The 16,561-nt window shown below is 45.0% G+C and overlaps 1 protein-coding gene across 1 annotated transcript; it reads right to left on the bottom strand.

Annotated features, from left to right (window-relative positions):
• On the bottom strand, nt 5,175-12,803 carry LOC110437546. The gene is made up of 8 exons (XM_021466017.1): nt 12,401-12,803; nt 11,909-12,035; nt 10,948-11,773; nt 6,756-6,974; nt 5,810-5,905; nt 5,596-5,727; nt 5,332-5,449; nt 5,175-5,233 (listed from the first exon to the last, which is right to left on the bottom strand). Exons 1-8 carry the CDS (start codon nt 12,801-12,803, stop codon nt 5,175-5,177), a joined length of 1,980 nt encoding a protein of 659 aa, XP_021321692.1.

Raw genomic sequence — 16,561 nt, 5'->3', positions numbered from 1 at the left:
ATAATATGGGAATAGAGAATAGAGCAATCTAGTATATGGGCGATGGTAGCAGAATAGAGATGATAACTATGGTTTCTCTACTTCAAAGGGGTATGTCTATGTCTGGGACGAACCATGTGATAAGAGTACACCACAAAGGATGCTTATCCTTAGGCCGATAAACCCTACCCGTCCTGCTAACAAGAGGTGGACTACAGAGGACCAACGTAACTATCACCTAAGCGGCCTACCACACGATCTAGCTAGAGAGGGGATATCCACAAGTAATCTAGATCTAAGCATCTCGCTTACACCTATACTACAACTCTCACCTATAGCGTCCTATAGATTAAAGTACTCAAAAGAGTTGTGAACCAGAACATACATGATTAGTAATTGCATAATGAATTAGAAGTAGATTACCAAAGTCATCCCATGAGCAAGCTTGATTAGAGCTTGATCATGACGAAGTACAACCGGAGGAAGAACCGACAGGCCGGCCTCTCCTCTAATCCTCCTTCGCTCTCCATCTTGCTACTATCTAGATCTACTATAGTTTAGAGAAGAGAGGAGAGCTCTCATCTCTAAACCCTAGCTTTTCCTCTGTCTATGAATAATGAATAATGATCAAGGGGTGCCTCCTCCAGGGGCCAGGGGGTCTGGTTATATAGTCCCCTCAAGTGAACCTGGGCCGTCGGATCAAACCGACATTGATGAAACGGTTATTCTTGATCCTTTAGGTCGGTGGAGATCTCCCGAGAGAAAGAGTCCTGATTGGGCTCCATGTCAGGGCGAGCGCCTAGGGCAGGAGGGCGGGCGCCCTGCCTCTGGCCCCGTTCGGCCTCCGCTTCCTTCCCGTGGCTTCTGGAGTCTTCTAGATGTAAGATAATTGCACAGCACATTAATATCTCTATGTAATCCCGACATGTGGGCCTTTCTTCCGTATTTCCTGATAACCCCCTGCAGAAATAGGCAAACACCAAAACTCATGGAATTCTGTCAGATGAAACCCTAAGTCTAGATGTTGATTTCATTTGGATCCTTTTCTTTGTTTATTTGATAATTAAATTTGATACTTAAGGACCGTCAACACTCATACCTGGTTCTCAAGATGCCAACCGAGAAGGGTGTCCTGACTGTCACAGGCAACGTCTACACAGCATACACTTGCGAAGAGGAAAGCTTCAAAATCACCGAGGCAATCGACCTCTTGATTCGCATGGCAGAAACAGTAACACAAACAACTCAAATCTCTACCGACCAGCTCAAGCTACCCGAGCAAGAGATGCTAAGGAAAAACACCAAGTCCAAGGAGCACAAGGAAGTCCAGCTGGTCGATGGCAGCCTAGAGAAGACGGCTCTCATCGGAGCCAATCTGGATCCCAAATAGGAAGACTTGCTCGTCTATTAGGACAGAGATCACATGGCTTTTAGCAGTCGAGTTTATTAAAGAAGTGTATCATCCCGATTGGCTCGCCAATCCGGTCCTTGTAAGAAAAAAGAATAATGAATGGAGAATGTGCGTTGATTACAACGATCTCAATAAACACTGTCCTAAAGATCCTTTTGGTCTCCCCCGTATAGACGAGGTGGTCGACTCGACGGCCGGATGCGAACTACTATCTTTTCTCGATTGCTACTCTGGTTATCACCAGATCTCGTTAAAAGAAGACGACCAGATTAAAACCTCCTTCATCACTCCCTTCGGTGCATACTACTACACCACCATGTCTTTTGGACTAAAAAACGTCGGAGCTACTTATCAACGAGCCATTTAGCAGTGCCTCGACGACGAGATACGTGACGACCTTGTCGAGGCTTACGTCGATGAAGTTGTTGTCAAAACCAGGGACGCCTGCACTCCGATTGACAACTTAGACCGTACATTTAAAGCGCTAAACAAGTACAAGTGGCAGCTTAACCCCAAAAAATGCATTTTTGGTGTCCCCTCCGATATACTACTCGGCAACGTCGTCAGCCGCGACGGCATACGGCCAAACCCATCAAAAGTCAAGGCGGTGCTTGATATGGGACCTCCCAGAAACGTTAAAGACGTTAAAAAACTCACGGGATGCATGGCTGCTCTCAGCCGGTTTATCTCTAGGCTGGGAGAAAAAGGGCTTCCTTTCTTCAAGCTACTAAAGGCATCCAAGAAATTCTCCTGGACAGAAGAGGCCAACATCGCATATGCCCAGCTCAAAACTTTCCTCACCTCGCTACCCGTCCTCACCGCGCCTCAACCTAACGAGGACCTGCTTCTTTATATAGCAGCAACTGATCGGGTGGTCTCTACGGTGCTCGTGGTAGAGCGGGATGAACCAAGCCACGTCTACAAAGTCCAGAGACCGGTATACTTTATAAGTGAAGTCCTAAACGAATCCAAGACCAGGTATCCACAGATACAAAAGCTAATCTATGCCATCTTAATCTCCTCAAGGAAGCTGAAGCACTACTTCGATGGCCATCGCGTTTTAGTTACTATGGGTTTTCCGTTGGGGGACATCTTGCGCAACAAGGACGCCAACGGCAGAATTGTAAAATGGGCCATGGAATTGTGCCCATTCTCTTTGGACTTCCACAGTCGCACTACCGTCAAGTCTCGAGCCCTGGTCGACTTCATCGCAGAATGGACAAATCTCAACGCACCACCCTCTCTAGATGTCTTCGATCACTGGTCCTTAAACATCAATAGAGCCGGCGCCGGAATACTTTTTATTTCACCAAACAAAGACAAACTTCGCTACGTCCTTAGGATCCTCTATCCAGCATCCAACAACGTCGTCGAGTACGAAGCATGCCTGCATGGCATCTGATTGGCCGTCGAACTAGGAATCAAACGCCTTTACGTCTACGGTGACTCTGCCCTAGTCACCAACCAGTTAAATAAGGAGTGGGACACGACTCATGAGAAGATGGACCGGTACTGCAAAGAAATCCAGAGGTGGGAATCAAATTTTTATGGCATAGAGTACATCCACGTGGTCCGGGATAAGAACCAAGTAGCAGATCGCTGTCGAAGATAGGATCATCCCCGGCCCAGATTCCACAAGGTGTTTTTGTTCAGGACATTCACACACCAAGCGTCGGAACGGACCTGGACGACAAGCCACCCAACGAGACGCTGCTCATAGGAAACACCACTCCGACAACCGATGGCAACGACTGGCGCGCTCCTTTCGTTAAGTACCTCTCAGACGGTTCGGGATTTCACAACAAAACTGAGAACAAACGTCTTATCCGACGAGCCAAAAACTATATACTCGTCGACGGTAAACTTATGCGCAAGAACGCAAGCTCCGAAGTCTTGTTGAAATGCATAACTCAAGATGATGGCATCAAGCTGCTAGACAACATACACGCTGGGTCCTATGGCAATCATGCTGCTTCTAGAACGTTGGTCGGAAAGGCTTTCCGAGAATATTTTTACTGGCCAACCGCAGTCGCCGACGCCGAGAAGCTGGTCCGGCATTGTGAAGGGTGCCAGTTCTTCGCCAAGAGGATCCACATACCTGCTCATGAGATCCAGACCATTCCATCGTCTTGGCCTTTCGCCTGTTGGGGCCTCGACATGATTGGGCCATTCAAACCAGCTCCCGGCAATTTCAAATTCGTTTTCGTGCTAATTGACAAGTTGTCCAAGTGGATCGAGTAGATGCCACTGGTCAAAGCAACTTCCGAGAATGCTGTAGAATTCCTCAATCAAATCATACACAGATTCGGGATTCCCAATAGCATAATCACCGACCTGGGCACTCAGTTCACTGGCACTACATTTTGGGACTTCTGTGATGACAAAGGCATAGTCATAAAATACGTGTTGGTGGCCCATCCTCGAGCCAATGGTCAAGTTGAGCGAGCCGACGGAATGATTATCAATGCACTAAAAAAGAGGTTGTACACGGAAAATGACATGGCGCCGGGACGGTGGATGAAAGAATTACCAGCAGTGGTCTGGGGTCTCCGAACACAGCCTAGTCGGAACACAGGTGCATCCCCCTATTTTATGGTTTATGGGGCTGAGGCAGTGCTCCCCTCCGACGTAGCCTTTGAATCCCCAAGAGTCGAGCATTTCGACCAGTCTTCACCAGAACTCACCAGAGAACTCGAAATCAACTGCACAGAAGAGAGACATTTGGTTTCTTGCCTTCGAACAGCAAAGTATCTCGAGGCCATAAGACGATACCACAACAAGAACGTCAAAGACCGCTCCTTCGTGGTCGGTGATCTGGTACTCAAATGGAAAACGAGTCAGGAAGGAATGCACAAGTTATCTACATCCTGGGAGGGACCTTTTGTGGTTGCCAAAGTTACACGCCCTACATCTTATAGACTGGCGTACCCAGATGGAACAAGCCTGCCCAACTCCTGGCACATAGACAAATTACGATGTTTCTATCCCTAAGTTTCAGTATATCTTACATGAACCTCTCTTTTAATGAATAATAATAAAGTTTGTCTTCTTTGCTATATACTTTTACATGTGCAGAATACTCGACAAGAGTGACAATAATTTTCCTTGACAAGCTACTCAAGAGCACTCAACATGATTCAGTGATACATCACTCAAGCAAATTTATTTACAGCGCTCAAAACCATGGTTCTCAAAATTTGTACTTTATTACAAACTTTATATACAAAGTTTACAATAAACACCCCTCTGGGCGGCTTCTAGTCTATTCCTACAGACTACTCTATTGAACCTACTGATTGGGGTGATCACCCGCGTGGGTCTCTCGTCCCGCCGAAGGGGTCGGGGCCACCGGCGCTTGGCTGGTCAAGACCGCAAGCAATCGACGCCCCCGACAACTCCCTGGCCGACTTGTCTGATCCTGGCTGCTCGGGGGGGGGAGGGGGGTGGATGTCCTGCAAAGGTTTATAGCACAGATCACAGTCGATGACAGGTCGAGCAGGTCGACGTGAAGGTCATCCGCCTCCTTCGGACCGACCTCCTTGGGGTACCCCATTTCCAGCCGGGACAGGTCGACCAGGGGCTAGTGGGCGCGCACCATGCTAAGGACATGCGCCCCAACAAACTCCCCGACATCCTTGATGAACTGCTGAAGCTAGCTCCACGCCTGGTGCGCCTTCTCGACTGGGGTCAGCCTCGGCGCGCGAGGCTGGTCCTCGGGAAGCTCGGGGCTGATCAGATCCAGCACCGGAGCCACTCCTTTGTAGAGCTTTATGCAATTCGTCTTCTAGGAGTCCCGATCTTTGACCAGGTCCTCAACGTGCTTCTTGGCGTTGGCCTTGAGCACTTTGACCAATTCCAAGGAAAAAAGAAAGCAAACAGTCAGCAACATGCTATGGCAATATAAAAAACTTCATGGTCGAAAAGAACAAAACAGATCCTACCAGCCAGCTCCCGGCTCCTGGTCTTCAGCTCCTCACCAACCTTGCCCTCGCTTTCCAGCGCACAAGCACGCTCCTGGTCGAGCTGATCTCTCTCCTTTCGGAGACGCTCGATCTCCTCCTCCAGACGTAAAGTAATAATTGTTCGTCATCAAAACCGACAACATAGTTAACTGCAACTATTCGGAAATCCGACTTACCCTTCCTTTCACGGTCCTTATCGGCTAATCGCCGAGTCAGGTCTAGCAGACGCTCTTCCTGAGCCACCTTCTCGACCGCCTCCCTTTTGGCCTCTAGCCGAAGGCGGTCCACCTCCGCGGTCAGGGCCTTATTTTTGGCAACCACGCCCTCAATTTGGTTGAAGCACCTTTTCCGGTACTTCGCCGTTTTCATTGCATCCTGCGGAAAACAAACATACCACACAGTGAACAAACCATGGTATATATATACATATACTCTAGCAGAGCATAAGACCACTCACCTTAACTTCATTGACGAGCCACTTAGCAGCACGCTCCACCCTCTCCGCCTCCTCGGTCTCGGCGATCTCCTCGTGGCCGGCCCAGTGATCCCCACGCTGGCGCCATACATAAACGTGTTGGCGACCGTCGTGGGGACGCCTCTAGATTTCCTCCACTTCGTCATCGGAGGCCGCCTGGGCCTCCTCACCCTCTGTGCTACCCCCAGCCACGGTAACGGGTATCATAAGACCCTTACCCCGGCTATGGGAGCCCTCCAGCGTGGAAGCTTCTGCTGGGGCTGGAGTCGGGGCCCTCTCTTCTGCCGGAGAAGGGGACGGGACATTGTCTTCCTCCTCCACTGCGCTGCTCGGGGGAGGTGTCCCTACGGTCTCATCACCCCTTGTTGGGGTGCCCGCCCTAGCCTTGTCTTGAACCGGGTTCTCCTCGACGACCTCCGCCGCAGACACAACGGCGGGCTACTCCACAGGCTGCTCGCGGACGGTCTGCTCTGCGACATCATGATCGGCAGTTGTCGGCTCGGTTGTCCTCGAGCTCGCAACATTGCCAGGATCAATATTCGAGGCAGCACTATAAAGACGAGTTAATTCAAATTACCATACCGACATCAAACTTCATAAAAAAGAGAGAGAGCGAAGAGACACTTTTCTCGATGAACTTACAGATCGGAGCTTCGGTGCGCTGCCATGAAGAACCGTCTCCTAGCTCTCCCGGCTGTCGCTGCTGTCTCGACCGCCCCCCGTCGCGCCTGCTCTATGTGCGCGGCAGGCGGATCTCCGGCAACCCGACCTCTATCGCCCATGGCGACATCCGGGCGGTTGCGGGGTCTACAGACCAAAGTGGAGCCGCCTCTTCTTCCTCGTCATCATCGTCAACATTTATGATAAGCCAGCGCCGCTTGGGCGCTCGGGTGTCTGAGGTCGACCCCTGGCCCATTATGGGACCTACAGCTGCTGGCACTGCCTCTGCTGCAGATGGCTCCGCAGCCATTGGCCTCTTACCGGCCACCCTGTCGTCGGTGGTCGACGCTCGACGGCTCCCCTCCTCGTCGCTGCTGGTGTATTGGTCACACCGAGCAGCGATGACCGCTGGAGGACCCACTCCGGCCGGAGGTTCCATACCGGGCGCCAGTGACACATACATCGTTGCCCGATCCACGTCTCCGATCTACAACAAAAGTACAACAAGTCATTAGCATAAGAATGTCATGCTTTTGGAACATTGCGAAAGAACTACAATTACCTTGGGAGCTGGCCGACCCAGCTTATAGGCGTGCATTCGGTTGTCGCTTCTTACGAAGCTGCTGTCGCCCAAGTTGAACAGCTCATTAATCCTTTGCTAGATCTCTGATTTCTCAAGGTTCTCTAGGCGTAGCCTGGTCGAATCTTGCCCGCCTTGGTGTTGATATTTGGGAACGCAATAAGGAATTTATCCGCAAGCGCACGGATATCGGTGAGCACTTCACCCGGGAAATTATCTAGAGTATCGTATTTATTTTTTTGCCACTAGGAGAAAGAGTGCATCTGACTAACTGGTCTATTACTACTAACCTTTAGGCACAAAGAATGTCTTTCGATGTGAGTGATAAATAGAGAAGACTGCAACCGTAGTCTCCTTCTAACCTTGGTAAGGATGATCTACTGTTCTAATGGGGAGGCTAACGGAATCTAGACACCACAAAGGATGTTCAACCCGCACCTATAAACCCTATCCTTCCTGCTAACGAGATGTGATCTATAAAGGTAACTCGGAATTGTCACGTTCCTCGCTACTACCACGGTCCAGCTAGTCAGGGAATATCTATGAGTACCCTAGCCTAAACACCACGTTTACGCCAGCAATGATTACTCTAAACTCTACGCAAAGAGATTAAAGTAAACTCATAAACCATAAGAACAATAAAACAAGAACTTACTAGAATTTAGAAGTCGAATTACTGAAGAATCCTAGGAGCAAGCTTCGGGTTAGGAGAACTTGGTCCCGCAGGTACAAGCTTGGAGTAGACACCGACAGGCCGGGCTTCCTCCACTCTACACCTCCACTCTATCTCTCTCAATCTAGTAGAAACTAGAAGATCTATTTCTACCTTACATTGATTGCTAAGCCTAAAAAGAAATATTAATTAGAGAAGAGGTTTTCCTTCGAGGGCACCCCTCAGTCTCTATGATAATTTCTTCATGTCTTCTCTAGGGGCCAGGGGGGCCTTGCTTATATAGTCCTCCCCTTCTATGCGTTTTTGGGTCGATAGCCGAGGTGGTACTATGTTTTTCTTGATCCAATAGGTCGGTGGAATATCCCGAACGAAAGAGTCCTGATTTGGCTCCAGCAGGGGGGCGGGCGCCCTGGGCCTGGCCCAGTTTTGCCTCCGCTTCGGTCTCGTGGCTTCTGGAGTCTTCTAGATGATGTAAAATTGCGCGGTGCGTTGATATCTTTATGTAATCCCGACATGTGGGCCTTTCTTCCTTATTTCCTGATAACCCCCTGCAGAAACAGATAAACAACAAAACTCGTGGAATTCTGTCAGATCAAACCCTAATTCTAGGTGTTGTTTGCATATTGGTCCTTTCTCTTGTTTATTTGATAATTAAAATTGATACTTAAGAACCGTCAACAAATACCCCCATACTTAGGCTTTTACTCGTCCTCGAGAAAAGGATGGTTAAGAAAAATATCTGGGGTAAAACATTTAAAACATTCTCTTTATATAATTGCAGGGTGTTAAAATTCCACTATGTACCATAGTCAGGGATGTTTATGGTTAAGAGTAAAGATCCTTTCTTCTCAATCCTGTCACTTGGAGCTTTTGTATATTTTTGAAAGAAAGTTAGCATACCTTTTTATCCTCATAGGTTCTCTCAGATCACTCATTATCTTTTATATATATATCTCACTGAGGCTGTTTTATTTTGCAAAAATTCGCAAGCATTCTTACTTTGCATTTATTGCCTGATCAAAACGGGATCCGAGGAGGGGAATGTCATACTCTTAGATCAAAGACTTTGGAAATTAAAATCTTTGTCAACTCTTGCTGGCATATTGCTTATTAGAGGGACCATGGGCTATCATTTTCATTTCATTTTTTTTAAGTGGATACCGAGGTACCCCTAATTCTACTGCCGGACACTTGTCCATTTTTTCTGCGAGGTTGTCGAGCACTTGCTCCTTTTTATTTCCTCGAAATATTTTTATTTTTGCATAGCCCATGCCTCTAATGCAATAATACTTCAGAAGAGTGAATCTTTCTGAAATAATGTCTTGATCTTAGGAGCATGATAAATCTCTCAACAAGGGTCTAACTCATTTTGAACAAACTCAATACAGAGTAGATAGCTTTATAATCATCATTAATATTTTTATTTTTATCAGGCATATAAAACACTGAGGATGGTAGCTAGAATTTTGAATATTTTGAAATAAATTCTCCAAGCAACAATGATATCAAGAATAAGAAACTCATACTCTACCATCACATATTCCATATTGACTTAAGTAACACAGGGTTTTAAAATGATTTTATAATAATCGCAAGTTTTCAGGAAATATCACAGATTGAGATTAATCATGATTAGAAATATTTTAATCTTTTTATTTTATCATGTCGGAAACAGTAATCTGCATAATCCAAAATAAATGTATGTATGAAGTAAAGTGTGCAGAGTGTGTACCTGAATCGTGGAGTGGTGTAGTCGGAGTGTGTTTGGCATGTTGAGGGATCTCCCCCATACTTGTTTTCTGCTTTCTTGCACAAAAATAAAGTAGAGACACACAAGACATAATAATAGTAATACTCTTTATTGATCTTGAGGCATTTATTACAAAAGACTGATAGCAAACTGATAACAAACTGATAATAATAGCAAACTGATGATAATTGCAAACCTAAACCGATTTTAAAGATAAATGACTAAGATGCATTGCCTCAAGGTCTAATCTAGATAACTTAACGGCGCTCTAATTCCTTGATCTTCTTGTTGGCACTGGCAAGATCCTGCCTAAGGCCTAGTATAACAGTGTTGTGGTTAGAGAGCTGCCTAGTGAGGGAATTAATTGAGGACTGGAGGTCTATGATAACTCTATCTAGCCTACGAACTTCCTCATCAATATCCATTATAGTCTTGCGACGCTTGGGAGGTGTCTCAAAAGCATTGAGAGAGTGCTTCGGGGCTGCCTTTGGAGGGATGAAACGGACTTTGGATGCTCTAATCCCTTCAAAGTAAGGCCTTTCCTCCTCCGTAGTGTAGCGAACGCTGCTGATCTCGCCGCTCCGGTTGGTCTTGACTCCAACGACCCTCTCATTGGGTCTAGGTGGATGGATCCTTGTGCCGATTGGTACCTTGATAGTGGTCTTCGTCTTGGATGATGGTCCTTTGAGGAGTAGGGGTTGTGGTGGTGCGGTGAGAACTGGTTGAGCCATGGTAGGATTGGGCGGAGCTGCGTTGATGTAATGGCATGGCTTCTAGTTGTCGCTCTGTGTTGGCCGGGACGAGAGCACGGGCATCGGGGTCTTCCACTGGCTCCATGTTGAGGTTGAAGGGGACGACTTCCCAATCATCGTGGTACTTCTCGGCCATTGGAGTAGCAAGGAACTAATAAAATTTTAATTGAAGTAGAGCTAATTAAGCTCTAATTGAAGGAGAGAAAGCTTGGTGGCTTGGTGTTTGAAAACTGAGGTCAGGGGTCTGTTTATATAGGGGTCAAAAGGATGCCTCTATGGGTTGTTCGGGTTGCTCCCGTCGATGTGCGTGCGAAACTTTCCATCCGAGGGATTATTCGGATCACCCTAAGTGCATTTTCCATAACAGAGAAAGTCGGGACCGAGGGGGAACAGGGGCTGGGCGCCCGCCCACTTGACCTGGGCGCCCGCCCTCTCTCTGGCCCCTCTGTGGGCCCATTTTTCCGAGCGCGTTTCTAGATGCGAAATTATTTAGAAAAATATATATATGCCCCAAAACCATCAGACTAAAAGTGTCGGGCTCTAATTTTCTATGGGAAGGTAAAAATGGACTACGTCTATTTCTTCAAATTCCTCATTGGGCTCTAAAAATAATTTAAGACGTTGACCATTTACCTTGAATAACGTACCTTCGCTATTTTGAAGTGTGATAGCTCCGTGGGATGATGAATTGATTACCTTGAATGGTCCTTCCCATTTGCTCCGGAGTTTTCCATGCCCGAAAAGCTTTACCCTGGAATTAAAAAGTAATACCTTATCTCCGGGTGTGAATTCCTTCTTCTTGATTCTCTTGTCATGCCACCTCTTGACTCTTTCTTTGTAGATTTTTGAATTGTGATATGCCTTCTCTCGCCATTCTTCCAATTCTGATAGTTGCATTCTTCTATAATCTCCAGCAACATCTAGGTCCATATTCCATCTCTTTATGGCCCAGTGTGCTTTGAACTCTAGTTCAACAGGTAGATGGCAAGTCTTCCCGTACACCAATTGGTATGGAGACATTCCAATTGGGGTCTTGTATGCTGTCCGGTATGCCCAGAGTGCATCGGGTAACTTGTCTTTCCACGCCGTTCCCATTTCATTTACTGTCTTCTGAAGAATATTCTTGATTTGTTTGTTGGAAGTCTCTGCTTGGCCACTTGTCTGAGGATGATAGGGGGTAGCGACGTTGTGACGGATTCCATGTCTTGATAGATATTGCTTGAAGCGTTTGTCGATGAAGTGTGCTCCTCCATCACTTATCACTACTCTGGGGACTCCAAATCTTGGAAATATAATTTCTTCAAACATCCTCTTTGAACTGACGTTGTCGGCATGCTTGCAAGGTAATGCTTCTACCCACTTGGAGACATAGTCAACCGCCACCAAAATGTACTCACACTTCTTTGATGGAGGAAATGGACCCATGTAGTCTATTCCCCAGACATCAAAGAGCTCAATCTGAAGGTTGTTGGTGAGTGGCATTGCATCCCTTGTATTTATGTTTCCGTGCCTTTGACATGGCCCACATCTCCTGATATATTGCTTCGTGTCTTCATACATTGTAGGCCAGTAGAATCCACACTGCCAGATCTTTGAATGTGTACGGAATGCTCCATAGTGACCTCCATATGGTGATGAATGACATCTGTCGATGATCTTCCATCCTTCCTCAGTGGTCACACATCTCCTGAGTAAGCCGTCAGAGCATACTCGGAAGAGGTATGGCTCATCCCATATATGTGAACGGCTTTCTTGAATAAGCTTCTTCTTGTTTGCTCCTGGTGGTACATACCCTGAAACCATAAAATTAACAATATCTGCATACCAGGGGTCAGACCTGTTAATCCCGTAGAGCATGTCGTCTGGGTTTCCTGTGGACTCTTAAAATACATTCTAGACAGGTGATCACCAACAGAATTTTCTACTCCCTTTTTATCTTTTATTTCTAAGTCAAATTCTTGGAGTAATAAAATCCATCTAATCAGGCGAGGTTTAGCATCTTTTTTAGTGAGCAAATATTTTAATGCAGCATGATCAGTGTAAACAATTATTTTAGCTCCAACTAAATAAGATCTAAATTTATCAATGGCAAAGACAACAGCCAGAAGCTCTTTTTCAGTGGTTGCATAATTAAGTTGAGCTCCTGTCAAAGTTTTACTGGCATAAGCAATTGCATGATGCTTCTTATCTTTAGTTTGTCCCAATACTGCCCCCACAGCATAATCACTAGCATCACACATAATTTCAAAAGGCAACGACCAATCAGGGGGTTGAATGATTGGTGCAGAGATGAGTTCTTTCTTTAATAAATTGAAAGATGTTAGACATGCATCATCAAATTCGAAAGGAGCATCCTTGGCTAGCAAAAGAGTAAGTGGTCTAGCAATGAATGAAAAATCCTTTATGAATCTACGATAAAAACCAGCATGGCCAAGAAAGCTTCGAATTCCTTTTATATTCACAGGTGGAGGTAGTTGTTCAATTACTTCAATTTTAGCTTTGTCTACCTCAATTCCTCTTTCAGACACTAAGTGTCCCAGCACTATTCCTTCCCTAACCATAAAATGACATTTTTCCCAATTAAGGATTAAGTGCTTTTCTTCACATCTTTGCAAAACCTTGTCTAAGTTTTCAAGACAACTATCAAAAGTTTTTCCATAAACAGAGAAATCATCCATGAAAACTTCCATAATCTCTTCAATCATATCAGAAAATATAGACATCATGCATCTTTGAAAAGAAGCTGGTGCATTACATAACCCAAAAGACATTCTACGGTAAGCATAAGTTCCATAAGGGCATGTAAAAGTGGTTTTGCTTTGATCATCGGGATGGATCGGGATTTGATGATACCCTGAATATCCATCTAAGAAACAAAAGAATGAATGGTTTGCTAACCGCTCTAGCATATCATCTATAAAAGGTAAGGGAAAGTGATCTTTTCTCGTGGCTTTGTTTAGTTTTCTATAGTCTATGCACATCCGCCATCCTGTGACGGTGCGTTGCGGAATTAGCTCATTCTTTTCATTCATAATAACTGTCATGCCTCCCTTTTTGGGCACAACTTGGACTGGGCTCACCCACTCACTGTGCGGCACAGGATATATAATCCCTGCATGCAGCAACTTAATAACTTCCTTTTTAACTACCTCTCTCATAGTGTTGTTAAGTCTACGTTGGGGTTCTCGAGAGGGTGTAACAGAAGGATCTGTTGGAATACGATGGGTACAAATCATAGGACTGATTCCTGTAAGATCTTGAAGTGAGTAGCCGAAAACTGAGTGATGTTTCTCAAGAATGGTCATTAATCGCAAAGTTTGATCCTGAGTGAGTTTATCGCTAATGATCACAGGGAACTCTGGATTATTGTTTAGGAAAGCATAGGTAAGACCAGGTGGTAAAGTTTTAAGCTCTATGGGGGGTCTAGGTGTTTCGGCAAACTCATCTAAGGGTTCAGGCTCAGAAGGTTCGTCTTCTTCTTTTGTGAAGAAAGGAGTTTCGTCTTCTAAGTCTGGTTCATCTAAAAGCTCTAGAGATGCAGCCTTTACTTCCTCCATAGGATCAGACAAAAGATATGACTCGGCCTTATTATTTAAGGAGTGTGAAATTATTATTGGGAATTTAAAAGTTTTTCCAAAAGAAATGTGTAGCTTTCCAGTATGACCTTCATAAAGGAGTCTTCTAAAAGGTTGTCCTATCAATAGGTCGAAGTCCCATGTATCAAAGATATAGAAGTTCAAATGAACCATGGAGCCTTCTACCGTAAGAGGTAGGACATTAATAATTCCAAGACTGGGGACTAATCGTCCCGAAGATTCCTTTATGACCTTTGTTGTGGGGGTTAAGATAAGATTTTTAAATAGTTTAAGTGCAAAGGATTCAGACATAATGTTGATCCCCACAACAGGATTATAAAGAGCATTAAATCGATCAGAATTATAAGCACAGCGTATAGTTATAGAGGGTGTGTCCAAACGGATCACATCAGAGGAAAGCTCTGATTCCTCCAACCATTCGCTACTCATTACTGAGATAAGCTCTCTTAATTGATATTCACTTGGTAAATAAATGCTAAACTGGCCGTTTTGGGGTTTGTCAATAGAATGGTAGTTTGAAATATTTCCAAAATCGGCAAAAAGATCGGATTCTATATCCAGCATGAAGTCCGGTAGTGGAATTTCTTCCTCTTGTGGCTCAAAACTTGGAATAGCTAAAGTAGATGAAGAATTTGGCAGAGTGTCTACTTCGGCTTCGTAGGTTTCATCATGAAGGGTATTATCCATCTCAGCTTCTAGGATTCTATCTAGGATCACTCTTGCTTCATGAGCAGGGATGCGAAAGAAAGAACCTCTAGACATTGTGTGCCGCATTTGTTTATGATTTTTATGAAGACCTCGAAAAAAGTGAAATAAAAGAACAGGGTCTTCAAGATTAAGGTTTGGACCAGATTCTAAAAGATCAGAAAAACGTTTCTAGGATTTTCCCAAAGTTTCATTATCTTTTTGTTTAAAAGATAGGACTTTGAGTCTAAGGTCGGCTATACGGTCAAGGGAATAGAAATCTAGACAAAAGTTGCTCGTAAAACTCCCCATTCACCTTGTTGTTGACTTACCTTCTGACTGTACCATTGTCTAGCTTCTCCCCTTAGAGAAAAAGGAAAAAGCTTCCAACGTAAAGTCTTATCAGAAATGCCTTCAATGCGAAGACAATCACATGTTTGCTCAAAATCTCTAATATGAAGGTAAGGGTTTTCGTCTTCCTTTCCCGAAAAAGATAGGTTTTGAATCATGGCAATCAACCTAGAACTTAACTTATACTGGGATGTTTGGATAGGCTGTGATGATTCCCATGGTAAAAGGTCAGTTGCTAAAGGGATTGCAGGCTCATGGATCGATTTAGAATTTTGGTTTTCCAAAAGGTAAGAATAAAGAAAATAAATAAAGAATATAAAAGATAAGAAAAGATAAAAGTATAGATACAAGCTAGTAGCAAGACTCAGGTTATCTCAGCAACCGTCTTTCTCCCCGGCAACGGCGCCAGAAATGCTTGTTGATATTTGGGAATGCAATAAGGAATTTATCCGCAAGCGCACGGATATCGGTGAGCACTTCACCCGGGAAATTATCCAGAGTATCGTATTTATTTTTTTACCACTAGGAGAAAGAGTGCATCTGACTAACCAGTCTATTACTACTAACCTTTAGGCACAAAGAATGTCTTTCGATGTGAGTGATAAATATAGAAGACTGCAACCGTAGTCTCCTTCTAACCTTGGTAAGGATGATCTACTGTTCTAATGGGGAGGCTAACGGAATCTAGACACCACAAAGGATGTTCAACCCGCACCTATAAACCCTATCCTTCCTGCTAACGAGATGTGATCTACAAAGGTAACTCGGAATTGTCACGTTCCTCGCTACTACCACGGTCAAGCTAGTCAGGGAATATCTATGAGTACCCCAGCCTAAACACCACGTTTACGGCAGCAATGATTACTCTAAACTCTACGTGAAGAGATTAAAGTAAACTCATAAACCATAAGAACAATAAAACAAGAACTTACTAGAATTTAGAAGTCAAATTACTGAAGAATCCTAGGAGCAAGCTTCGGGTTAGGAGAACTAGATCCCGCAGGTACAAGCTTGGAGTAGACACCGACAGGTCGGGCTTCCTCCACTCTACACCTCCACTCTATCTCTCTCAATCTAGTAGAAACTAGAAGATCTATTTCTACCTTACATTGATTGCTAAGCCTAAAAAGAAATATTAATTAGAGAAGAGGTTTTCCTTCGAGGGCACCCCTCAGTCTCTATGATAATTTCTTCATGTCTTCTCCAGGGGCCAGGGGGGCCTTGCTTATATAGTCCTCCCCTTCTATGCGTTTTTGGGTCGATAGCCGAGGTGGTACTATGTTTTTCTTGATCCAATAGGTCGGTGGAATATCCCGAACGAAAGAGTCCTGATTTGTCTCCAGCAGGGGGGCGGGCGCCCAGGCTACCAGGGCGGGCGCCCTAGGCCTGGCCCAGTTTTGCCTCCGCTTCGGTCTCGTGGCTTCTGGAGTCTTCTAGATGATGTAAAATTGCGCGGTGCGTTGATATCTCTATGTAATCCCGACATGTGGGCCTTTCTTCCTTATTTCCTGATAACCCCCTGCAGAAAAAGATAAACAACAAAACTCGTGGAATTCTGTCAGATCAAACCCTAATTCTAGGTGTTGTTTGCATATTGGTCCTTTCTCTTGTTTATTTGATAATTAAAATTGATACTTAAGAACCGTCAACACTTGGTACTCATACGCGGCGTGCACCCTTCTCTGACA

Source organism: Sorghum bicolor, chromosome 8 (assembly GCF_000003195.3).
Source record: "Sorghum bicolor cultivar BTx623 chromosome 8, Sorghum_bicolor_NCBIv3, whole genome shotgun sequence".
NCBI lineage: Eukaryota > Viridiplantae > Streptophyta > Magnoliopsida > Poales > Poaceae > Sorghum > Sorghum bicolor.
This window is presented reverse-complemented; position numbering and strand designations above follow the sequence as displayed.